This window comes from Molossus molossus, unplaced genomic scaffold, assembly GCF_014108415.1.
Source record: "Molossus molossus isolate mMolMol1 unplaced genomic scaffold, mMolMol1.p scaffold_m16_p_1, whole genome shotgun sequence".
Taxonomy (NCBI): Eukaryota; Metazoa; Chordata; class Mammalia; order Chiroptera; family Molossidae; genus Molossus; species Molossus molossus.
In genome coordinates this window covers 53,620,124-53,646,177 of record NW_023425344.1, presented here as the reverse complement: position 1 = coordinate 53,646,177, position 26,054 = coordinate 53,620,124, and the positions used below count along the sequence as shown (strand labels likewise).

General features: G+C 36.2%; 2 protein-coding genes across 2 annotated transcripts in view; one reads left to right on the top strand and one right to left on the bottom strand.

Annotated features, from left to right (window-relative positions):
* Positions 1-7,601, top strand: part of RASSF6 (Ras association domain family member 6) — a 66,808-nt gene extending 59,207 nt beyond the window's left edge. Inside the window, exons 7-11 of the mRNA XM_036255536.1 lie at positions 3,990-4,091; positions 4,415-4,466; positions 7,112-7,230; positions 7,328-7,425; positions 7,526-7,601. Of these exons, the coding sequence (XP_036111429.1) occupies positions 3,990-4,091; positions 4,415-4,466; positions 7,112-7,230; positions 7,328-7,425; positions 7,526-7,601 (447 nt within the window). The remainder of the gene's footprint in view (positions 1-3,989; positions 4,092-4,414; positions 4,467-7,111; positions 7,231-7,327; positions 7,426-7,525) is intronic.
* A 6,638-nt stretch (positions 7,602-14,239) lies between these two features.
* The window catches only part of LOC118626085 (alpha-fetoprotein-like), a 43,845-nt gene continuing 32,030 nt past the window's right edge, over positions 14,240-26,054 (bottom strand). The window contains exons 14-15 of the mRNA XM_036255430.1: positions 21,796-21,928; positions 14,240-14,284 (exon numbers count right to left, since the gene is read on the bottom strand). Of these exons, the coding sequence (XP_036111323.1) occupies positions 14,240-14,284; positions 21,796-21,928 (178 nt within the window). The remainder of the gene's footprint in view (positions 14,285-21,795; positions 21,929-26,054) is intronic.

Genomic DNA, 26,054 nt, shown 5'->3' with positions numbered 1-26,054 from the left:
ACTTTTTTTAAAGTCCTATTTACTCCAATAAATCAAATTTCTCATTTTATGTGTTCCCTTGCAGGTCTTATACAAATACACATGCCACTTTCTACATAAGTATAGCTACAGTTCAGATATCATTTTTATTCTGATTTTTTACTTAATATGTGTTAAATTTACATGTGTCTTTCCATACTATTTATAAAACATTTCACTTTACTGAAGGTAAAACATGTATTATTTTTCTAAAACAAATATTTTTCATGTCATGTATTTTAGCAACATTCACCCATTCATTGAATAAAGACCTGAAAAGCACTTACTCTGTGCCAGGCACCACTCTAAGCCCTTTAGTACAAATATTGACTCATTTATCTTAAACTTTTTCCTATAGGGCTTTTACTTTATTTCTTCTTTCACCCTTGGGAGGATTATCAGTATTGTGCCTTTGGAGACTGGTGGAAACAAACCTCTCTTCTGAATTCTTTGTTTTAATTAGACATTTTTTTGGTTCAAGAATTATTGCTGACAGAATCATGCTGTGTGTGGTCATCTTGGGGGTGATTGTTGTTAAAGAAGGCTATTGTACCAAATAAGTGGCTTCCAGATGTAATCCCGTGCTAGGAATGAAATTGCCACTAAGTTGGCCACGTGGCATAGTAGTTAAATGATTCAATTGCTTGGGTGCTACAGATGGATGACCTGATTTCAAATTCTTGCGGAGCAAAATTAAAAATGTATTCAATCTTTTAGCCTTAGTTCCTTCATCCTTCCTACTTTATAAAATTGTTGATGTAGTTAAATGAAATAAGGTGAGTGAATCACAGAGTCTAACACAAAGAAAGAACTCAATTTACATTAGCTTTATTGTTGATTGAAAGAGATCAAACTAGGACTACAAGTATTTTATACAAATGTCATTCATTGCAATTTAATGAAAGAAAGAAAGAAAGAAAGAAAGAAAGAAAGAAAGAAAGAAAGAAAGAAAGAAAGAAAGAGAGAGAGAGAAAGAAAGAAAGAAAGAAAGAAAGAAAGAAAGAAGAAAGAAAAGAAAGAAAGAAAAAGAAAGAAAGAAAGAAAGAAAGAAAGAGAGAGAAGAAAAAAAGAAATAAGGGAGAGGGAGGGAGAGGAGAGAGGAGGAAGGAAGGAAGGAGGGAGGAAGGGAGGGAGGGAGGGAGGGAAGGAGGGAGGGAGGGAAAGAGGGAGGGAGGAAAGAAACAAGAGAAATTCTCAAAACTCAAAGTATTCTGTCTATGGATGGTTATGCAATTATGAGCACCTATAATCTTAAATTGATATAGTCTTTAAATGTGTCTGTATACCATGAAGCCTCTTGATAATGCCGGTATTATTAGTCTGTGGATAACACCCACATTAGAGGCTTACATTGTGATATTTGTAACTCATTCATGCCTTACACTGTCCACAAACATTGAATTTTCTCATATTTAACAAAAGTTTAATCCAAACATCCTCCATATATCTTCTCTGAAAATTTATTTCCATATCCAGAATTTTGCTCACACAGATGCTGTGCATATATATACTTTGATGTCTATTTACTGACTCTCAATATAGGACTCATCTATCTAACATTCCATTAAACCACCCCCAAACCCATTCATGTCCATGTCTGCTGAACACATTTCTACAGTCTTGGTACACTTTGAGATTACACATATAAATGAGCTCTATGGAAAAAGCCTTTACTTAATGTTCTTTTTTATTTTTAAATATATATTTATGCCATTATTACATTCTGCTACCTAATGAGTGAGAACATTTTTTTTTTCATTTTTTTATGCTGTGGCACACATAGTGTCATATTTTCTTTGAATGTCATAAGTTATACATATACTATCAATTACCTGCCTTGTGAGTCTCTACTCACTATTTTTGCAGTGGTTGTTTTTGTGGCTACTGTTGTTTTACTCTTTTTCCTCCTTGTAATTCAGTTTGGGAAATTTCTTTTGACCTAGCTTCAAGCTTATTGATTCTTTCCTCAGCTGTACTGAATCTATTAATTAAGCCATCAAAGACATTCTTCATTAATATTACAATATGTTTAGAGTCTTGCTTAGAGTTTTCACTTTTTATTTCATTACCCACTTAATCTTGCCTGTTGTCTACTTTTGTCATCAGAATTTTTAACATATTAATAGTAGTCATTTAGCCTGGCTGGTGTGGCTCAGTGGTTGAGTGTTGACCCATGCACCAAGAGGTCACTGATTCAATTCCCAGTCAGGGTACATGCCCAAGTTGTGGGCCAAATCCCCAGTGTGGGGCATGCAGGAGGCAGCCAGTCGATGTTCTCTCTCATCAATGTCTCTGTCTCTCTCTCCCCTTCCTTCCTCTCTAAAATTAATAAAGAAAAACATATATTTTTAATAAATAAATAATTGTAGTTATTTAAAATTCCCTTTCTGATCATTCTGATATCTGTATTATACTTGAGCTTGATTATGGTGCTTGCTTTGTCTCCAAAGATGTGGTTTTTTTCTTGACTTTTAACATGACTTTTAACTTTTTGTTTAAAGCCAAACATGTATCAGGTAAAAGAAACAGAGGTAAGTAGACCTTTCATGTGAAGATTTATACAATTAAAATTAGGCTCTGTTTAAGGTTTTCTGCAGGTATAGTTTCTGGAGGCTTCAAATTCTTCCCTTGTGGTTTTATGTTGTTGTTGGCCATGGGGTTTTGTTTGTTTGTTTGTCTCCCCTAATAACTTGTGGCTCCTTTACATACTTCTCCTCAGAGAAAATCATTGTCTTTCTCTTTTTTCTGCTGTAATCCATTGATATTATTCTGAAGCCCTGCTTGAGTGATTTTTTTTCACTCACTACATTTTTTTAAAAATTTTGAACATATCATTTATATCATAGAATTTAAATTTAATTTTGCCTATTTGTAGTTGTTATAAGGGTTAAATTTGTATTTATAAAGGGATTAGAATAGATCTTGGCACATGATTACAACTGTTAAATTAATAATTATTTTATTTGAAAAAATATAGAAAAAATTATTTTAGAATTCTGTGTTATTCTTTGGAATAATACCATTACTTTAAGGGATTACATATTCTGCCTAATAACCATTACTTTGCTTACATATTGACTTACCTAAATAGATAGATGAGCCCTTGCCTAAGTATCAACACGTCTTAATGTCTGTGTACATATGTAACCATGAAACATATACAAATTAGGGAAATCCTAGTTAAGTACATATTATTGGCCAGCATTTTCCAAAGTATGTTTTATTGGCTATTAATAGGTATATTTAAAAGGGATATTATTTATGTTAAAATAGAAATAATAATCAAATTAAGAGTGAAAAATTCATGGTTATATGTTTGTTATAACATTTTTTATGATGCATTACTAAGCCCCAAAAGGGATGTCTCAGACTTATCTGACCACAAAAACCTTTTACCAAGTATCATCTGGAAAGCAGACCCTTGATTAGTACAATTTATAGGAAATATTGTTCCAGAGCTTCAGTTGGTAGCACTTTTACTCCAACCCTTGGCTGAGATATAGGTTGCGCCTTATGCAATTGCCAACATTAAATCATTTCTGACCAACTAGAAAAGGAGTGATTTAATATGCTTCAAACTAAAAACAATTTAGGACAATTACTTCTAAGCGGGAGGAAGGTGTGGCATGTGAGTTTTAAAAAGCCTATTCATGTTACCTTTTGTTTGTGTTTAGTTATAATAGTTAACTTATTTGGGGATCTTAAATTATACAAAAGAATGGTGTGATTATCTAGTGAAAATACTTTAACACCCTCAAATTAGGTTTTATTTTATTTACTCTGCAACAACATAAGGCTGCTTAAAAGGAGACGTAACATTCAACAACAAAGAAAGCTAAAACAAGAAAACAAGTTTTTTATACTGGTGACCTTGGATTTTTTGCCCAAAGGTGGCCAGTTACAAAATATTGACTGTTGTTACTTTGATGTAATTTTAAAGACTTATATGACAATTTTTTTTTTTTTTTAAGACATCAATTTTCACTCCAGCCTTTGGATCAGAAACTAAGGTCAGAGTAAACAGTGACATGAACACTGAAGAAGTAATAAAGCAACTTCTTCAAAAATTTAAGGTAATTTTTTATCACTGAACTGAAGCATAAATATCTTGTATATAATTTAACTGTAGATACATAAATGTTCTCTTCTAAAGAAGACCTATGAACATATAAATCTAAAATCAAATCAATGTTCAGTTCTCAAGAATTCTTTTTTATGTATGACACGTTTTATTAATTATGCCCAGGAAAATTACATTATTCCCAGGGAGCAGAGGTTTTATGTCTAGAAATAAAAAATGAAAGTGAGGAAATGGATACATAATTTGGGTGTAGTTGGCTTAGAAAACATCATATGACAAAAAATTCCTGTCTGTTCATTTTTTTCCTACTGACAGATTGAAAACAGTGCCCAGGATTTTGCACTTTACATTGATTTTGCAACTGGAGGTAAGAAAGCTTGGTTACTCTTTTTTTTTTTTTTTTAAATATTGATTTTTCTTTTATATTACAGTTGTCTCTCCTTTTCCCCCCATTGACACCTTCCTCCCTGCTCTTAACCCCCACCACCCCATTCCCCCTACCCCCACCTTTACCACACTGTTATCTGTGTCCATTGGTTTTGCATATATGCACATAAATTCTTTGGTTTATCTCTTCCCACCCCTTGTCCCCCTTCCTTCCAAGATTTGTCAGTCTTTTACATGTCTCCTGTGTGGTACAGTTTTCTACCCACAAGGAAGGCAAAAAAGCAGTTTAACCTCATTCTGTGGAAGAAAGGGAGAGAAAAAAGGAGGGAGGGTATTTTAGAAGAACCAAAGAATAAGGTATGCTGGAAGAGTTTATGATACAAAAGAGTTTGCTTTTTGGCCAAACATTCAATAACCTGAATGGTGTCCAAGCCTATAAGAATCCATGACGTTCCCCAGGAACTTTCCCAGGAATTGTTAGGCATTTACATCATGGTTGATCTCCCTACTCCTTTCTTTTTGGCTTTCCTTCTCAGGGCAGCTCTTACTGGACTCATCATTGCATATCATGTTTCTCTGGTCTTGTTATTACTTTTTTTTTTTTTCTTAGCAGAGTGTGTGACACATTGTAAGAGTGTCACTCTTCCTCAGTAGAGAAACTTGTTCAGAAGTTGGTGGTAGGGGACAAAATGTTAGAACCAGCGCATTGGGAAGGTGCTATGTGTGGGATGCCAGGAGCAGCAAGTGAGATTAGAGAAAACCTAAGGTGATACTCAAAGTTTTGAAAACCTTAAAATTGAAAAGAGTCGAATGTTAAATTTTTGAAATATACCAGGTTATAATTTAAGGGTCAGAATGTTTAAGCCAGAATGAATAAAATAAAATAATTCATTTTGATGTCAGAATAAGTGTAAGAAATTAAAGCTGGATCTCCAACCATATACAAAATTAAATCCCTTATAATTTGAAAGTTTAAATATAAGAAAGAATACATACATATATATATATTAACCCTAAAGACACAGGAATAGATAATGTCACTTCAACTGTGGGTTTCTGTGTTCTAGACCCTCTCTTGACTTTTTCTTGGGGTAAGTCCAGCCAAGGGGATGAGAAGAGTTCTGACTCTTGGAACTTTTAAGACCCCAAGAGAATTTATTTAATAGATAGATGATAATTTGTAAAGAACTGTTCTACCTTTTCCTCTTAAGCCTATTTCAACATGGCAGACAGATTGTTTATTAACAATGTAAGTCAGACCATGAGATGTGAACCTCTTCTCAAATCCCCCAATGATCTGTCTTCTCACAGGAAAGCCCGAGTTTTTACAGTGGCCCCATTACTTCTCCTTGTCTTTGACTACCCCTCCCCTCATCTCCTGCATGCCAACCACCCTGGTTCCTTGCTGCTCTGTGGAGACATTAGGCACACCCTGGCCTTGAGGTGCTTTACTTGTTTACTTACTCTGTTTGGAACACACTTCCCCCAAATAGCTTCATGATTCCACCTTCATCTCTTTTAGGCTTTACTCAAATGTTTATTAATTGAGGGCTTCCTCAAACACCCTATCAATAATTGCAAAGTTCTCTGTACATATATTTACACACACACACACACACACACACACACACTTTCTATTCCCTTCCTTTTTGCTTTATTTTTCTTCAGAATAATCACCACTAATATATGGCATGTTTTATTGATTTTTTTATTATTTGTCTTGTCCAGTTGAATGTAAGGTCCATGAGGGAAGTGATTTTACTCTGTTTGGTTCTATATGGTCCCAAGCACTATGCAGCAATGCCTGACACATAGTAGGAACTCAAAAATATTTAAGGAAGGAAGAGGGGAGAAAATAAGATGACTATAAGGGCACTATGTTCTGTTCATGCTTCATTGTGATGAAAATGAAGTCACAGAGGTGAAAGCTACTTTGACAGAAAGCTAGGGGTGCTTTTGTGGTAGAAGTACTTAGATCACTTTTGGAAATTAGAATTGTTGAGAATATACCAAATTGGCAGTTATATTCCTTCTTATCTCATTGTCATAGCTGAATGGATAAAGCCCACAGATGAGTGAAATAAAAATACCCCACTATCAAAAGATTCTGAATATATTTTTAAGGAAGAGCTGAGGATTGGATGTGGAGTAAGAGAGAGAGGAAGAATTGAAGATCATTACAAAGTATTGGACCTGAATAACTAGAAAGATAAAATTACATTAAATGAAGTAGGAAAGGATCAATAAATATTTGTTGAATGAATGAATGAATGAATAAAAATTATAAAGAATTTTTGCAGTGTGTTGCTTGATAAAAAGCATAAATGGGTCTGGAGATTTGTCTGAACATTCTAACCAAAGGCAAGATTGAATTCTCTGAATCAAACTTTGAGGGATAACAAGAGAAGAAGTTCATTTTAGTTCATCTAAAGGTTTTAATTTCAATTTAACTCTTTCAAGTGAGTGCCTACTATTGTATGTGGGGTTTTTGTTTGTTTTTGTTTGTTTGGGGAGAAGTCTTCTTTCAAAGTGAGCTGGAGAAAGAAAACGAATGGCCAAATGATCTTTTTACTTTTTCTCTATTATGGACTTTTGATTGCAGTTGGTTCTTATTTTCATTCGCAGAAAGAAGACGGCTAAAGAAGACAGACATCCCACTACTGCACAGGCTCCTACAGGGACCCTCCAAAAAGAATGCTCGCATTTTCCTCATGGATAAAGACACAGAGGAAATTAGCAGTGATGTATGAATTCCATCACCCTGAATCTGTCTTTGCTTCCTCCTGACCCAGCACCTCTCACATAAATGTTCTGCTTTCTTTTTGTGTGTTTTTTAATCAGGTGGCTCAGTACATTAACTTTCATTTTTCTCTCCTGGAATCCATCCTTCAAAGATTAAATGAAGATGAGAACAGAGAGATTCAAAGAACAATAACAAAGTAAGTCAAGAGCATGCATGCTGGGTGCTTGCTCTTTTGATAGATTCAATGCACAAGATGTGTCCAAATTTTAATACTCTTTTTCTCCTTTTCATTTTAGATTCAGTACAGAAAGGGCAATTATACTGAAATATCTTCAAAGTAAACAGGTAGTACAAACAGAGACAACGGTTTAGTAGTTCAGGCTACTACTGCTAAAACACTTCAAAATCAGAGCGATGTTACTATTTGATGAGTGTATACATCCTATCCTTGCATTTGTGCAAATACATATGAACTTGAATATGTAGAAAACTGAATGTTGAAAAAGCTTGTCTCTCTTCGAGGTGCTGAGATTCACTAGGGTTCACAGTTGGACTGAAATGAGCTTGAATTTAGTTTCAGCAACTGAAATAAGCTTGGATACTGTGTATTCCAAATAGCTTTTATAGTGAAACGTTCAATGAACTGGAATTTAAATGGCATCCTCAGTGTCATGCAGTTTGAATGCCATTGAGCTTGAACCGTCAAAGGAACTGGAATAGCAACAACCAACTCTCAGAAACGATGCAACAGTAAACGCTGCCCGCTCGTGAAATAAAACAGAAGCGCATTCTTACCCCACCAGGAAATCTGATGGAGAAGGTGTCGTATAGCTCCTTGAAAACGCTAGTATTTTAATAAAATCTCGGGCTGTCCTTATGTAGGCAGGTGACTTTTGGCTCTCTGTAACATCAGAGCTATCGGATCGTTGGAGAGGAAAGGATTCAGGACTCTGGTAAGAAATCCAAAATGTAATTTCCTCAACCTGAATCCTTTTTTTTTTTTTTGCTCTGTTTTACTAATGACTTTCAAAAATAATCTTAAGGATTTTTTTAGGTCAGTTAAACTTTTTTTCTTTATTTTTACAAACATAAATGCCACAGAGTCTTAACATATTAATCAGCTAGGCCAACCTAGGCCCGCAATAACCATTGTTACTGAATGAATACACAGGATGATGCAAAGCTATAGTAGCTGAAGCTAGCAAGGATTTTACAGCACTGTTCTTTCTCTGAGTCATCTTTCTATAAAACGATGCTCAAACCAATTTGGGGGAAAAAACACACTGAGAATGCCACAAGTCTCATCTATGTTTTTATTTATGAACTCTATATTAAAATGGAATTGCATGCAGCTTTCTTCCATTCTGTAAACTACTTCCATTTGCATTTCTCATGCACACTGTATTAAATCGTTGTATTATATTATATGTACTATGGGATAAGGTTGTCTGTACTCAACCCAGTTGGTTTATGAAAATTTTCAAGACAAAAGCATTACTTCTCAGTGTCACCAAAACCCAAAGCAGATGAAAGGAGATGTGTGCTGTGAGATTTTAGTCCTAGGAAGTCTCTTTTATTGAGTAAAACAGAGATTGCATCTTTAACCTTTTATTTATCGATTAATAAGAAAATAAGCAGAAGTAACAGTTCAAATTTAGTGCACTTAAAAAAAATTTAAAGAAGCACCACGCACCTGCTATACACATAACAAAAGACTTATCTTTAATATACTGAAAGTCTACAGAATGCATTAGAAAAATACCAAGTGTTGGATAGGAAAAAAAGGCAGATGACATGTAAAATGATCACAGAAGAGAAAATGAAAATGGCTACTAAGGATATGAAAAAAGTTGTATCTTAACAGTGATCAACTGCATTAGTCTCTGTCCAATCAGGAGACAGAAACTACACAGTACTTTAAAGAGGTTGTTTATTATAAAGAATTATTAAGCTATGATGGGAGAATGACTAAAAGATGGAAATAGAACTCGAGAGAGCAGCCTAAAGCTGAGGGAGAGTGCTCCAAAAAGGAAAAGCATGGAACGAGGGGTTCAGAACTCACCAGAGAAGGTGTGGTTGCAACCCACTGGGTAGAGGAGAAGCTGGCTGGTTGCCTATGCCAGAGCAGGGCCACAGCCAGAGGGCAAGCAGGAAAACAACCTCTGGGAGGTGGGCCAGCTAGGGCAGCTGGGCAGGTAGGCAGAGAGACCTGGGACTTCTTTACAGGTACAAGGCTCAGATCACATAGGGTCTATGTCTGGAGATCCCCAGGAAACAGTTCAGAGGAACACGTAAGCCAAGGCTGCAGGGTGGCACAGAGAAAGTCAGAGGTGCTACTAGGTCTGGGAGCTGGAGGGGCCTCAAGGAACCTAATATAACTCTGTGTATGACTTGATTCTGTGGCATCTTTAAGGCTGCATGGGACAAAGGTCGGGCAAGTGGCTCACTAGATGGCCAGCCCCACAGAGCCTTCTAAGGGGACATGTACCAAGTTGAGAGGAAGGTGCAGAGAGTAATGATTTGAGCTAGGGCACAAGCCTGCCTTGGAGTTCCAGGCTATGTGATCACAAACATAATCAAAAATTGAAAAAGGGGTTGGGGAATAAATGCTAGAGAAAGCTGCACCCTACCAGCAACTAGCACTGCAGAACCCAGTGGAGGAAAAAAACAGGGGAGAGCAGTGGAGAAGAAAAAGTCAGCTTCCCAGGAGCCTGGCCAACCAGACACTGGAAGTCAGGAAAGACCTGCTTCCTCCAACAGTGTTTCTCCAGTGCCCTCTACTGACAAAACATGGCATGCAAGCTGTGAAGAAAACATTTAAAAGGTCCATAACCATTTCACAAAGCTGACAGCAAAGGATGAATTTGGAGTAGAGAGGCAATGAAATGACTGACATGTTAACAAAACACAAACTGAAGAACAGTGAAATATTCTTTTTGGTCTATTAAATTAGTAAAGATTAAGAAATGATAATATTAAATACTCATCAAGTTACTATGAGTTGGGCTCTCAAACCACTGGTAGAAATACATATGTGCTTTTTTGAAAGCAATTGAGCAGTGAGTTTATATTATAATTCTATTTTTAGAATCTTATATTGAAATAATCAAACATATAAAGACATTATATAAATATACTTACTATATTTCTATTTATTGTGGTCAAAGGAAGTAAATAGCATAAGTGTAAAAAATAGGAAGAGAGAAAGAAATATTTACCCATAAAATGTTATTCAGCTATTAGAATTGTTTCCAAATAATTTTTAATTATAGAAGTAAATTCTTCTTATGTATTCTAAATAAGAATATACACACAAATATTCCAAAATATTTACTATTCATAAAATATGTGTTTATAAGTGTGTAAACACTAATATTTGTACATAAAACTCACAAACCAAAGATAGCATGTTATATATGGTATTGTCTGGATTATAGAATTATAGATGATTCACATTTTAAAATGTTTTTATGCTTATTAAATATTTTATAACATATGTTACTCATTTTTTTTATTTTAAATCCTCACCTGAGGATATTTCTCCATTTATCTTCAGACAGAGTGGGAAGGAAAGAGAGAGAGAGAGAGAAACATTGATGTGAGAGAGAAACATCAACTGGTTGCCTCCCACACAACCCTGACCAGGGGTAGGACGGAACCATAACCAGGACCGAACCACAACCGAGGTTTATGCCCTTGACCAAAATCAAACCCATGACTCTTGACCAAAATCAAACCCATGACTCTTTGGTCCTCTGGTGGACACTCTAACTGCTGAGCCAAACCAGCCAGGGCGAGCATGTGTTACTCTTTAAATCAGGAAATAGAAAAGCTGTGATTAAAAAGTCATCAACCCATGAAAACAGACTTCTTCCAGATGCAAAAAGGTTTGAATAAATTATTTAAATAAGGCATTAATATCACTTCTACAGTAGTTTTAAAATATATCCATAGTGTCTTTGATACGCCTTCTCTCGGGAGGAATAGCCTAATCTTCCTCACCTTGCACATGAATTGTACTTAGGGACTCAATTCTAACGAATGGAGGGAAGTGGAAGGGATACGCCTAATTTTGGAGGCAGCTCATCAAGACACTTTGGCATCCTCCTTGCTCATTCTCATGGGTCACTGGCTCTGGGGGAAGCCAACTGCCATGTTCAGAGCAGCCCTGAAGATCTGTACATACAACTCACAAACCAAAGACAGCATGTTACATGTGGTATTGTCTGGATTATAGAATTATGCTTCTTACGTGATAAGAACCATAGACCAACAAGGCACAGCCGTATGTGTGGGCCATGTGATAGCCCAAGCCAAGCCTTCGGATGATTTCATCCCTGTGTAATAGCTGTAACTTCCTGAGAGACCCTGACCCAGAAAACCCAGCTAAACTGCCCCTGGATTCCTGATCCTCACAAACTGCAAGAGATAAGAAATGTGTGTAGTAGTGTGCTACTACATTTTATAATAATTTGTTACTTCACAATAACATACAATTTCTGAGACAAAAAAAAATCTTTCACTTCAGAGTCATCTTTGAAAAATAGAAGAATATAAACTTTTGTCACAAAATTATTTATTCATGTCTTAATGGTCCAAATATTTCACCACCAGTTATACAGTAGTTCAAATTCGATTCCAGATGTTACACTTATTAATGGTAGAGGACCTGTCACATTCTTCTTTGTATACTTTGCTGTACCTGATGTTGTGTCTTGTGTATAAGATGTGCTCAATAGGAATCAAGTGAATAAAGGACTGAATGAGTTGGTGAATGAGTGAATAAATTATCTGAAATATTTTTTGTAAAATCCTTTGTATAGATGCCTCCTTTTTCACAAATATGATCCAGTTGCTGGGGCACAAATAGAGTCGTTTCTATATGATTTTCCCTAATATGGTGGTGTAGATTCTTATCTTTTGGCTGAATGAAACATTCAGATTTTTCAGTGTTACTATTCAATATTACTATAGCATTTTGTTTAGGGCTATTCACATTGATTTCTGAACTGAAGGGGAAAAGAATAGTTTGCAAGGCAGTTGGCGAGTTGGGAAAGCCAGTGGGTCTACTATTATGATGGTATGTCTACATGTGAAAGGAAAAAGAGGAATAGGGCACAATTAGAGGGGGCAAAAGCCTCCAATGGCACCCATTTGTCTTCTAAACTAATGATGTAAGCTAACACCTTACTGAGCCATTTTGTCAATATTTGACCTACAAGCAGCAATTTCATATTGTTCAAACTAATAGCACTTACCATTTGCCAAGCACTATTTTAAATCCTTTACACATATCAACTTATTTAATGTTCATTGCAGTCCCATGAGGAAATTATGCCTTCAACCTGATTTTATAGATGAAGAAAGAAAGCCATGAAGAGGTTAGGAAATTTGCTAAAGGCTTTAGAAGAGCTAGATGAACTCAATCTACAGTTTTAAACCAGAATCCACACTTTTAAACCACCATAGTCTATGGCTTCACCCTAAATCATACTCCCAATCTGGCATTCTTTATGTGTCCTCATTTATAAAATGGTTGTAGGAGTTATAGGAGTAATACATGTAATAATACCCCGAAAATATGTGATTGTATGGTTGGCACTTTGCATGAAAGTGTGCAATGAATATTAGCTGTTATAATTAAACTCCACCCATCACTGTAGCTCCATCTTCCACTAAAACTTATGCCCACAACTACTTTGTTCTTGTCTTAAAACTAGCCAAATTGACTAACTCATCATAGCTTGAAACACCTCACACTCTACCACATCTTTCTGTGTTGAAACTATGCCCATTTTCTAGTCCTTAACCATGACCTTTCCTGGTCTCAGTGACAATGGGTGATCAAAAATTCAGTGCATTACCTTAGCTGGGGTAGCTCAATTGATTAGATCATTGTCCGGATACTCCAAGGTTGTCGGATTGATCCCCAGTCAGGGCACATACAAGAATAAACCAATAAATGCATAAATAAGTAGAACAATAAATCTCTCTCTCTCTTCTTCTCTCTCTAAAATCAATTTTAAAAAACCACTCTTGTGCATATCAGTTAGCTCTGTTCATGTGACACTAGAAATTTGAAACTTGCCCTTTGTTATAATTCCTTTTGTGTTTATATCGTGTATGAATTCATTAGTGATCTGGTCTTATCATATTCATGTTAGTCTCTGCAGCACCAAGCCCAGCATATTAAACGCAATAGTAACGTAACAAATATTTATTGGATTTAACTTGCTAATGTATGTAAACATGCTAAAAACACTAGAGTGAGGAAAATGATTTGAAATCAAGAGCACAACAGTGAGAATTACATTTTTTTCTGACTAAAAATAATTCAGTTATTTAGTAAGCAGTAATACATTTCTGTTTTTTATTACATTAAAAGTTTTGGGAAAGTAAAAAGTCCATGATAAGTTCTTTCTGTCATTTCTGCCAGGATTTATGGGAAGATTTTACAAATTATCACTGAATGCTGAATTTAATTTAAATATATTAGGACCTTTTCCAGTGTCTGCATCATATGTATAGGGTAAGATGAAAGGCAAAATAGTGATGAAGAAAACTTTATTATAAAGCACGTTGCATTCAATTCTTCAATAGTAATTTTTAGAAGTGGTATAGACAGAAACTCAGGTTGTATTTGGGGTTTTTTTACTCTAAAAACCCAGCACCCAGTTCACAGTGGGGGTGGCAGCCCATTACACCTACCTAAGGATTTTCAAAGACCCCTTAACTTCATATTTCTGTTGCTGCTTCTAAGAAGTGAAAGCTTGTGGGGAAAGGGAGAATGAAAGTGGGCTGTAAGGGGGTTACAATGAGCAGATTTCTCTGCTGAGTAGAAAGGAAGGACCCAGTGTAGACTGGCTAGTGTTCTTGAGCAACATTGTAAACAGCTGAAAAATAACTTGATTCTTGTGTTATTTTGAATGTTAGACGTGGGTTTCATTTTTTCATGAAAAACAAAATGCAGGTCCCAGCAAACATCCTGCATTGATACTTTCTCGAATCATTTAGCCTCCCAAGAGAGACTGGCATTTTTCTATCAGTTTGGACTCCTAAGGAAAAAAGCAAATAAGCACATCCATGAGAAAGGGAAAAACAAACAGCAAACAAACAAAAACCACATAAACAGCTCTGACCCCCTTATAGAAAATCTTAAGACTTCCCTATTGCATGCCTGAGATCTGCTCTGAGTCCCTGCTTCTCAATGTCTTAGAACCGCTAGGATTTAATTAACTGTAATGCTTCCCCCACTGTTAGGACTTCAGATTTGTAATAAACATTTTCTGCCTCCTCACAAAAGTATGAGATGATTTTGTGGCAGGGCAACATCAGCTTCTCACTGAATTTTAGAACTGCTCTAGGGTTATTTCATGCTAAATCATCACATAGTCAAGTACAGAAATTCAAGAGGAAAAAACTACTAAAATAGATCAGAGCATCTCTACCTCCTTCATGTATATTGCTGTAGACCTCTATATAAATACCAGCAGTTCCCCCAATTTTTATGTCTAGTCATTATTCAAAAAAAAAAAATCATTTGTGAAAGCCCAGATAGATACATAAAAGTGAGATCCTTAGCAAAATGGGATGGGAGCCCAGAACTCCACTGCTAAGATATGCACGCACACACACACATGCACACACACACACACACGTACACGCACAACCACACACACACACACACACACACACACACACCCTGGGGGATAGATGATGTACACTCCTAAGAGCCCCTAGGATCCTGTGGAAAATGGCTAGAAGTCTATTAATTTAGTCTTCCTTCCTATCCTCAAACAGTACCACACCTAAGTTATCCAAAGAGAGTGGAATCTATTTAAGCTCATTTTTAAAAATACCTCTGGATATAAGTATCATCATTTCTTTCGTAAGCTATGACTTTTAAAACCAATCTTCATAAGAAATTTTCCCATAAGCAACCTCAAGATTCTCATATTTAATCTTGTTCATTTTTTCTGTATCTGACAATAGTACAGAACTCATATTTCTCCACATCAGTCCTTCCTCACCTTATTTATTCCATAGTTTCTTGGTAAGTTTCTAATTTGTTATAATAACAAATGCTGGGGTGGGGTGGGGTAGTTTTTGGTAAAGATAAGGAAGAAGGAAAGCATTGGAGAACACTACTATAAAATGAAGAATGCCCTGAATAAGACAAGAAGTGATAACTCCACATCCTGAGGTAAGGCCCAAGCAAGGTTTTTATTTTTATTTTCTTTCAAGCAAGATTTTTAAATACAAAACATGGACTTATCTAATGGAATGTAGATAACAGAGAAGAGAAAGAGGAAAGATCTTCCTTATGCTGAGACCACATCAGCCACTCTGATTTCCCATGATCCTGGACACCTTTAGCAGACTGCTAGCATGTCACCCATCCTAAGACTTTGGGATAAACTTTACCAGTTTATTTCTCCATATCCTTTGGGACATGCTTTTCAATCCCTTTTCCATTCTAGATGCTCTTTGGACATAATTTGTCCATCTCCTTTTAAAATGTGTTGTCTCTCATCTCTTCCAACATTCCAGTTCAGTAACAGTTAAAATATACCAAAAAAATAAACAAATAAAAGAATGAAGCTCTATCAATGCTTTAAAAATCTCACATCAATGTAAGAGATATTGATAAACTTCTGGGAAACAAACAGAGAGCCTTTGGTATGACATTGACTGATGTCCCAAGGGCAGAGGTAGGAGCCCAGAAGAGGAACATGACGCGGTGTACCAGCACTAAGACCAGAGTCATTGATTCCAGCTGCTTTGGTTCTTGTCTGTGCCTAGACTAGATTCCTGAAGCCACAGCCATCCTTTCAGTAAATAATTTTTACTTAGGTGGGTTAGAATTTGACCCTATTATTTACAACTAATGAATCCCAACTGACATAGCATCAAAAATATTGTGCAAATATATGGACAAAATGATATTTAAAAATACAAGGACCCAGAAAATTTATCTCCCATGTGATCATTTGAAAAAAAAAAATACACACACACACACACACACGAATGTAACCCATCAAAACTTAAAAGTATCCAAGAAAAAAGAAAAAAAAACACAACTGGGATTTTAGAAATCATCAGATTTACCCAGGATTACACTGAAAAAAAAAAAAAAAAAAAAAAAAACTCCATGTAGACAGCCATGAATCAGTCTCCGAAATAACTAGATTCAAACTGAAAGACTAAGTCAGAGGACTTTGTGAAATGTAGCTTTAGGTGATAGAATATCCTATTATGAAAACTGTCCGATTAAGAACCTGAAATAGCCCTGGTCAGTTTGGCTCAGCAATTAGAGCGTCGACCTGCAGTCCAGAGAGACCCGGGTTCCCACTAAGGGCACATACCTCAGTTGCTGTTTGTCCCCAGCCCTGGTTGGGTCGTGCGGAAGGCAGCCACTCAATGTGTCCCTTTCATGTCGATATTTCTCTCTCTCTCTCTCTCCCTCTCTCTCCTCCCACTCTATCTGAACAAAAAATGGAAAAATGACTTTGGGTGAGGATATAAAAAATATATATTTTCAAAAAAAGAAAAAGGAAGACAATTAGAAACTCTCAAAAAAGAAGGATATACTAGAAAAAATCACAGTCCAAATATGCAAACTAAATAAATGTGGCATGATTTTCAGCAGTTGACAGTAGATAAGAAAAGAAAGTTTATTTAATCTCTACACCTTTTAGAGGACACAGGATAAGTCATTAACCTATTGGTCAATTTATTCATGGAACTGCTGTAAATAATATTTCAAGTAAACATACTACTGAATATACTATTTAATGGTTTCCTGTTTTGGGCATTAACCTATTAACACAATATATACAAAGCTGGCCACATAAATCCTGACAACATAGAAGTAATAGTAGAGTTTTAGAAGGGAAAGCTGGCAAAGAAATCATAGACATGCTAATTATGTTTTAAAGGCTGACTTAAGTTGAGAAACCAGTAAATAAAACATAACCAATATAAGAACCAAAACTGCATTAAAAAATAATTGAGAGTCTGCAGGAAGAGTTGTTGAAGATAGTGTAAGTGCACTATATTCTTTAATGATAGTAATATTTTAAGAAAATATTAAAGTGATGATGATAATCACTTGGAAAATTAAAAGTAAAAATTTAAAATTGGTTACCACCTTGGTCCGTATGGTTCAGTGGTAAAAGCGCTGCCCGCGGACCAAAGAGTCCTGGGATCGATTCTGGCCAAGGGCATGTACCTTGGTTGCAGTTCATCCCCGGCCCCAGTTGGGGCTGTGCAGGTGGTAACCAATCGATGTGTCTCTCTCACATGGATGTTTCTCTCTAATCCTCCCTCTCTCCTTCCAGCTCTATCTGAAGATTAATGTAAAAGTATCCTCGGGTGAGAATTAAAAAACTAACTAAATAAATAAAATTTGTTGCCTTTTGGGAATGGAAAATGTACCCTGCTCTTCTGTTTGAACTTTTATCATGTTCGTGTATTGTTTACATAATTTTTAAAACTTGTGTAAAGTATCCTAAGAAACTAAACATAATAACGCAAGATGACCTGATCCGTATAGGATGGAATTATCACATTCCTTAATCTGATACTTGTATTTTTCTTCAGAAATGCATCCCAAGATTGCAGTTATTTCAGGAGTAGACCTATCAAGTGGTTAAGCATAGATTACTTAAACCAACAGGTCTTTCCATATGAATTTGTGTTATGTCACACCTAAAAGCAGAACTTCATTTTGTTTTGTTAAATTTCATTTCAATCTGTCCAAATGTCTTCTAATTCATGTTAACTTTCTTCTATCTCTCAATTGCTAGATAAATATCTCAGGAGATAATTACCACTCCCCACTGAACTGGAAGAGATAATTTCCTCCTCGAACCTGCTAATGTCTACAATCCATGTTATTTCATGAAATGTGAGATGCCTTTTCTTTGGATAATCCAGATTTATCCTTTACAGTTGAGTTTCTTATTTTATTTCTTCCTTATGGTTCATTCTTACTCTTGCCAACATCCCAACATTGATTTTGGTTCACTTTTTTTCTCTTTAGAAATGTTCTTTATTCTGGCTTACTTCTCAAAATATGGCTTTCATCTTGCCTAAAAATGCTTCATCCTCCCAATAGCCATAGCTAGAAAGGCAGTTTTCAAACCTGCTTGCTTTCTCATTTAACAGGCAGAACAGGTTTCCATAACTATTACAATCTCAGGGGAAAAAAATGCAGGTAGATCCCTGGAGCAGTTAGTCTTTTAACCTGACTTGGAACATCTACAGACCAATAATTGGCTGAGTCTCTTTGCTCTGGGATCGTGAACCCATGGAGACTCCCAAAGCCACTAGGTAGTATCCCTTTACACTGAAGTCAAACCTAGACCCCTTCCACAAGCAATAGCACAAAGACTTACACAAGTTATTGACAATAAGATTCCAAAATATTTTGATTATCTAGTCCCACATTTTTTCTAAGCCTATTTCTTCACTATAAAGTTATTTTATTTTATTTTTTATCCTCACCAGAGGACATTTTTTGCATTTATCTTCAGATAGAGCAGGAGGGAGAAAGAGAGAGAGATAAAAACATCAACGTGAGAGAGACACATCGAGTGGTTGCCACCACATGACCCCAGCTGGGGCCAGGGACAAACTGCAACTGAGGTACGTGCCCTTAGCGGGAACCGAACCCAGGCCTCTCTGGTCCGTAGGCCGATGCTCTAACTGCTAAGCCAAACAGCTCAGGGCTATAAAGTTATTTTTTAATATTCTAGCCTACTCTTTATTTTTAATATCCCAATATTCTTTCACTCTTTTTCATAAATCTGTTTTTCCAGTTGTTTTATTATTTCTGTTGCTGTCCTTCATTCCAACTTCTCACATATGAGAATACTGGGAGGAGGCAGGGAAACAGTTTATTATTCTCTGTTTTCACCTTAAAAAGCAGTTCTTAAAGTGGTCTCCAAACCAGCGGCATCAGCAGCACCTGGGAACTGGAAATGCAAATTATCAGACCCCACCCCAGACCTGCTGAGTCAGAGACCCTGAGGATGAAAACAATGACTTTGTTATCGAAAGCCCTATAAGTGATTCTGATGCACACTCATATTTCACAATCACTACCCTGAAAAAACCATACAAAAGTAAACTTGACCAAACTTTAGAGATGAGGCATAATTACCTATAATAAGCATTTCTATCTGAAGAAATAATTCTAACACATTTTAATTAACATGATATATTTTTCAGATAACTTCTATTATCTCCTGAAGTTTGAGAAGAAACCCAAAAATAAAATAGAAAAGGAAGGGGAGAGAAAGGAAAAAGATTTGGGCTCTTCAACCATTTAGTTGAAGATTGCTATTAGGCAAAAAGTGTGGGGGAAAGCACACAAAAATCTTTCTAGCATGCTATTGATGAAATAGAGCAAGCAGTATTCTCACTCAAGAGCAAGAATACTTCAAGAAAACTTTCTTGGCAATTCCCAGACACATGCCCTTCTGCAAAAGTGTTTATTTGTGTGGCTATGGGGTTGACACTCAAGTAGAGACATGTCTTCTGAATGCTTTACAAAAAAAGTAAAAGGCTTTAAAATAAATTATAGTATAGGTGATTGTTTTCATTTTATGTGTCAGCTAATCTGGGAGTCAACAAATTTTTTTTCTGTAAACAGCCCAATAATAAATATTGGGAGCTTTGCAGTTAATACAGTCTCTGTCACAACTTAATTCTGCAACTACTCAATTCTATTGTTGTAGACAGAAAGCAGTGGAAGACATTAGGTAAATAAATGGGCATGCTGTGTCCCAATAGAACTGCATTTACATAAATGGGAAGTGAAACCAATTTAGCCTGGGAGCTGTAATTTGCCTGCTCTTTACTAGACTATAGATATATGACTTTTAATATAATGCACATGTACAATGTAGCTGAATAGGTAGAAAAGAGCCAGTGAAGGTAATTAAGGCATTCATGAAAATTGTTACCTATAAAAACATTTTCCTGGGCCATTGCTCAACTTAGCCCTAGTCCTAACTAGTCCCGGTCTGTTTTGACTTAAAGGGTGCTTTATTAATTTTCTTAACTTTATCCTTGCATTTCTCTACTTAGATGTTATTAGCTACTATATCAGAGTTTCTGCTCCTCAAGTCATATCCCTGAGAGGTCAGTCTGATCCAACTCTTCTTTAATTTACATGAATATTCTTTAAAATTTAGGTCACACTTTTCTATCTTATGAAAAATATTTACTTGTTAAACATATGTAAGTAGATTAATTACAGAAAGTAGTCTACTGGTAGTCAGTTCAGTGTGTATGCACAGATAGATACTCTTTTCTGGCCATTTTTCTTTCTTCTGTCTATTCTTCAACATCTAATCTAGTGATCTGGCTACTGAGAAAAGAAAATTCTATGTTCCCTAGTTAAGCCCCAAATTACATTTGGTGACTCTTCCTGATTATGTCCTTGAAAATTTCTAAAACAAAACTACAGTTTGCTCAGACATGTCTTTAAACTTATTTCTTTAAAAATTTCTCTGTGTTTCTAAGGACACTATTTCTTTACAATTACCAAAGCTTCAATTAATTCTTCTTCCTTTCACCCCCCCATCCTCAACATCCGCAGTACACCTGGTGGTATGACTCTTGTATTCATCTCTGATCATGTTTAACACTCCTAGTTTCCTCAAATAAATATAAATATCAACATATTCTAAACCCAAATGTAATCAATTACACCAATCGATCTAGACCAGCAATTTTCAGCCAGTGTGTGGCAAGAATTTTTAAAATATGCAATACCTGACTATTTAGTCAGGTGCACTGAACTCTTTTCCCTTAGAATGTCAAATTAAAAAATGACAACAGCCAACACAACAATAGTCGTCAAGTGTGAATGCCTTCTCTTGAACCATAAATACATAAGTCAAATAATAGGGTAGCATCTCATTGTTCATGTAGCTCAGTATGGTTGTGTCTGATTGGTTAATTCGAGGCACCAGGAATCCTTATATACAAATATAGGCTATTGATTTTTTTTTTTTATCCTCACCCGAGGACATTTTTCCATTTCTTGTTCAGATAGAGCGGGAGGAAGAGAGAGAGAGAGAAACATCGATGTGAAGGGACACATCGAGTGGCTGCCACCCGCACGACCAACCAGGGTCCGGGACAAACTGCAACCGAGGTACGTGCCCTTAGCGGGAACCGAATCCGGGTCTCTCTGTACCACAGGCCGATGCTCCAACCGCTGAGCCAAACCGGCCAGGGCAGCTATTGATTTTTTTTAAGTCACTTTGGCGCAAAAGGCATAAGTAATTACTATTATTACTTTTTGGAAATCAATCATAATTATACCTATTTTTTGTCACATTGGCAAAAAATACATTGTTTGGTGTGCTGCAGAATTTTAGTAATTATTTTATGTGTGCCATGAGTTGGAAAAGGTTGAAAATAAATCACTGATCTAAACTGTTATTTTGTCCTAATCCATTCCAGATCGAAGTGGAGACAATAGCTTTTTTTAACTTTAATAAGTCCTAGGAATGCTAGGAGAATAGACAAGGAAACAGGCATACAGTACCTCTTCTTGGAAACACGTTTCACGGTTGTCTGATCGGCAGCATGTCTGCACCAGGTGAGTAAAATTCACAATAAGGGGTTGGAACTGCGTTTCTGTTGCATATGGTTTCTGCTTCACAAGGTTGCAGAGGAGCCTGAATCAGAAATGAGTGGCAAAAATTAAAGTACTCCTGAGTTGTAGAAGGCCAGCTTGCAAACTCGCCTTGCTTATTTGAAGCTACACACCACCCATGCCTTTTCATCACTCCCGCTGCTAAGTTGAAAGGCCCTCAAAATCCCCATAGTTTTCACAATGTCCATCTATAGCTTCATGTTATATTTAACACTATTTTCTTCAAGCTCATCTCTTCAATATAATTACTATATTAAATTTAATTATTTTTATATAATTATTACTAGGGTAAACAATTCTGTTTCCGCCCTGGCCTGTTTGGCTCAGCGGTTAGAGCGTCGGCCTGCGGTCCGGAGAGACCCGGGTTCGGTTCCCGCTTAGGGCATGTACCTTGGTTGCAGTTTGTCGGCCCTAGTCGGTTGTGCGGGTGGCAGCCACTCGATGTGTTCCTTTCACATCGATGTTTCTCTCTCTCTCTCTCTGTTCCTCTCTCTCTCTCCCACTCTACCTGAACAAAAAAATGGAAAAATGTCCTCGCATGAGGATAAAAAAACAAAACAAAACAATTCTGTTTCCTATTTTCCATTGCATTGGATAATAAATGTTATATAGTAAATTAAATAGATTTTTCCTATTACACTTATTATGAACATTTATTCTAAGCAACTAGCTTCCAAATAAACATTACAAGTATACCATACCTGGAAGTTGAGGGCCCCTCAGATGTTATTAATTTTAAAGCCAATAAACTAATTTGAAACTTCCATGGCTTCACAATCATCACAGATTTCTCTCACACAGCATGTGTTTCCACAACCACTAGATAAACAAGAGTCTCAACCACTTTGAATATTTAAAATTGTAACCTATGTTCTGCCTATTTAATAAAATAGTATTCCAAATTGTCCTATGTTATCTTTCCCTTTTTGTACTGTTCTAAACCAAGAGAGATTTAACCACAAAGAAAACAAGGCATGAAAGGTAGGGGAAATGTACATTAATCGGTATTTTACTGCTTACCTAAACATTCATGACACCCCAAAACAATTACAATAGTAACATCAAAGATCACTGAGAGTGCCAAATCCTAACCACTAGACAACCCATCAGAAATAGAAACTAAGAAAATAATCTCATTTACAATTGTATCAAAAACAAATAAAATACCTAGGAATAAATCTAACTATGTTGGTAAAAAGAACTGTACTCATAAAACTATAAGACATTGAAGAAAGAAACTGAAGAAGATACAAATACATGGAAGCATGTACTGTGATCATGTATAGGAAGAATTAACATCACTAAAATGTCCATATTACCCAAAACCATCTACAGAGTCTAGCAATTCCTATCAAGATACCAATGGCATTTTTCACAGAATTAAAACATATAATTCAAAAATTTATATGGAACACAAAACATCCCAAATAGCCACAGCAATCTTGAGAAAGAAGAACAAAGTGGGAGGTATCATCTTACACTATACCAACTATACTACAAGGCTATAGTAATTAGAACAGCATGGTTCAAATATATAAAACAGACATATAAATCAATAGAACAGGATAGAGAGCCCAGAATTACTCTTATGCCTATATGGTCATTTAATATTGGACAAAGAAGACAAGAACATACAATAGGATAAAGACAGTTTATTCAATAAATAGTGTGAGAAAAAATGAACATATACATGCAAAAATTTAAAACTAGGCCACCTTCTTACATTATATACAATGCACTCGAAATGGATTAAAACTTAAATGTAAGACTTCAAACCATGAAAGTCTCAGAGAAAAACATAGGCAGTAAAATGTCTGACATTTCCCTTAGCAATATTATTTGTGAAATTGCCTTAAGCAAGGGAAAATAAATTTTTTTAAAAAGTAAACACATTGAACTGTACCAAACTAAAAAGTTTTTGCACAGCAAAGGAAACCATAAACAAAATGAAAAGACAGCCTACTAATTGGAAGAAGACATTTGCCAATGGCACATCTCATAAGGGTGTTAATAATCCAAAATTTATAAAACTCAGACAACTCAACACCAAAATAACAAACAATCCAATTAAAAAGTGGATTTAGACACTTTTCCAAACAGGATATACAGATGATCAATAGATATATAAAAATATGCTCAACATTTGTAATTATCAGAGAAATACAAATTAAAATTACAATAGGATATTGCCTCACACCTGTTAGAATGAATGTCATCAATAAATCAACAAACAAGTGTTGGCAAGGATGTAGAAAAAGGGAATCCTCATATCCTGTTGATGGGAATGCAACCTGGTACAGCCACTATGGAAAACAGTAAGGATTTTTTTTTTATAATTAATAATGGACTGCCTTATGACCCAGAGATACCATTTCTGGGTATATTCCAAAAGTAGTCCAAAATACTAATTTGAAAAAAAAATGTGTGTTCCTCTATGTTCATTGCAGTTATTTACAACAGTGAAGCTATGAAAGCAACCCTCATGCCCATCAGAGACTAGTAGATAAAAAATAGTGGTACATACATACAAGGGAATATTACTTGGCCATAAACAAGAATGAAATCTTACTATTTGCGACATCATGGATGGACCTAGAGGGTATTATGGTAAGTGGAAAAAGACAGAGAAAGGCAAATACCATATGATTTTACTTATATGTGGAATCTAAAGAAGAAAATAAACAAACAAAATTAAAACACACTCACAGACACAGAGATCAGACTTGTGGTTGTCAGAGTGCAGGCGGTTGAGGGACTGGGTGAAAAAGGTGACAGGATTGAGAAGTACAAGTTGGAAGCTACAAAATAGTAATGGGGACATACAGTACAGCACAGTAAATATATTCAATAATATTGTACTATGTGTGGGGCCAGGTGGGTGCTGGAAATATTGGTGAATCACTTTGTAAATTAAATAATTATCTAACCACTATGCTGTACATCTGAAACTAATAAAGTTAATATTGACTATGAACTGTAATCAAAGATTAAAAGTTAAAGTTATTTTTTAAGAAGAAAGAAAAGTTACCTACTTATAACTAAAGAATTATCTTAAGTATAATTTTATAAAATAATAAAGCGATCTATTGATGTAGCGTGTCAGCGAGCTAACCAGAGACGACAGCTGAATTGTAAAGGAACACTTCATTACACCAGTGGGCTGGCTGGGTGCAGCTTCCCCAAATCCTCAGCAGGGATTCTTCTTGCTCCTCTGATTTTAAAGACAGAAGCTCAATCCCCCTTTTGCCCCCCACAGGGAACCAGTAAAATAGTGGGTGTGACAGTGATTACAGAAATCAAAATTAGCATTATTCACCGTGCTCGCAAGGACCTGCAAATGCCTGCAAATACCACTACTAGGAAACTGCAAATGCCTCCCAACACGTAGGGCAACTATAATCTTAGGCAAAATTCCTTTACTTCTAGGGGTAATTAATCTATTATTGGAAAAATATCGAGGAAAGTCCACTGATGATAAAAATGGGATCTAGTCACCTTAGCCTCGGGGCCCAGGTCACTATTAAGCATGGGAAAAATAAAGTCACAAGCCAAACATTCAAGAACTCCAATTATCTACAGGCACTAAATAATTAAAATGCCATATTCTTAAAAAGAAAGGCAGGCCCTGGCCAGTTTGGCTCAGCGGTTGGAGCGTTGGCCTGAGGTCCGGAGAGACCCGGGTTCGGTTCCCTCTAAGGGCATGTGCCTCGGTTGCAGTTTGTCCCCGGCCCTGGTTGGTCGTGTGGGTGGCTGCCACTCGATGTGTCCCTTTCACATCGATGTTTCTCTCTCTCTCTCTCTCCCTCCTGCTCTATCTGAACAAAGAATGAAAAGGTGTCCTCGGGTGAGGATAAAAAAAAAAAAAAAAAAAAGGCAGAAGGTCTGAGACTGAGACTCAGAGCAGGGGTGTCAGGATGTCATGTTAGCTCTCCTCGGCGCTCCAGACGAAAGGACTGCCATATCTACAGCTGGGGACTGGGCCACTTGGAGGCTAGACCACCCCCGACAACTATGTCATACTTGTCATAAGCTTGCAGTTGATTTACCTCTCCTGCCCTTTCTAGCCCTTCCCCACTCCAATCTCTCTACCTGCCAATCAGACTGCTTTTATTTAAAACTATTTCCTCTCATCCTTTCTATTCTTTCAG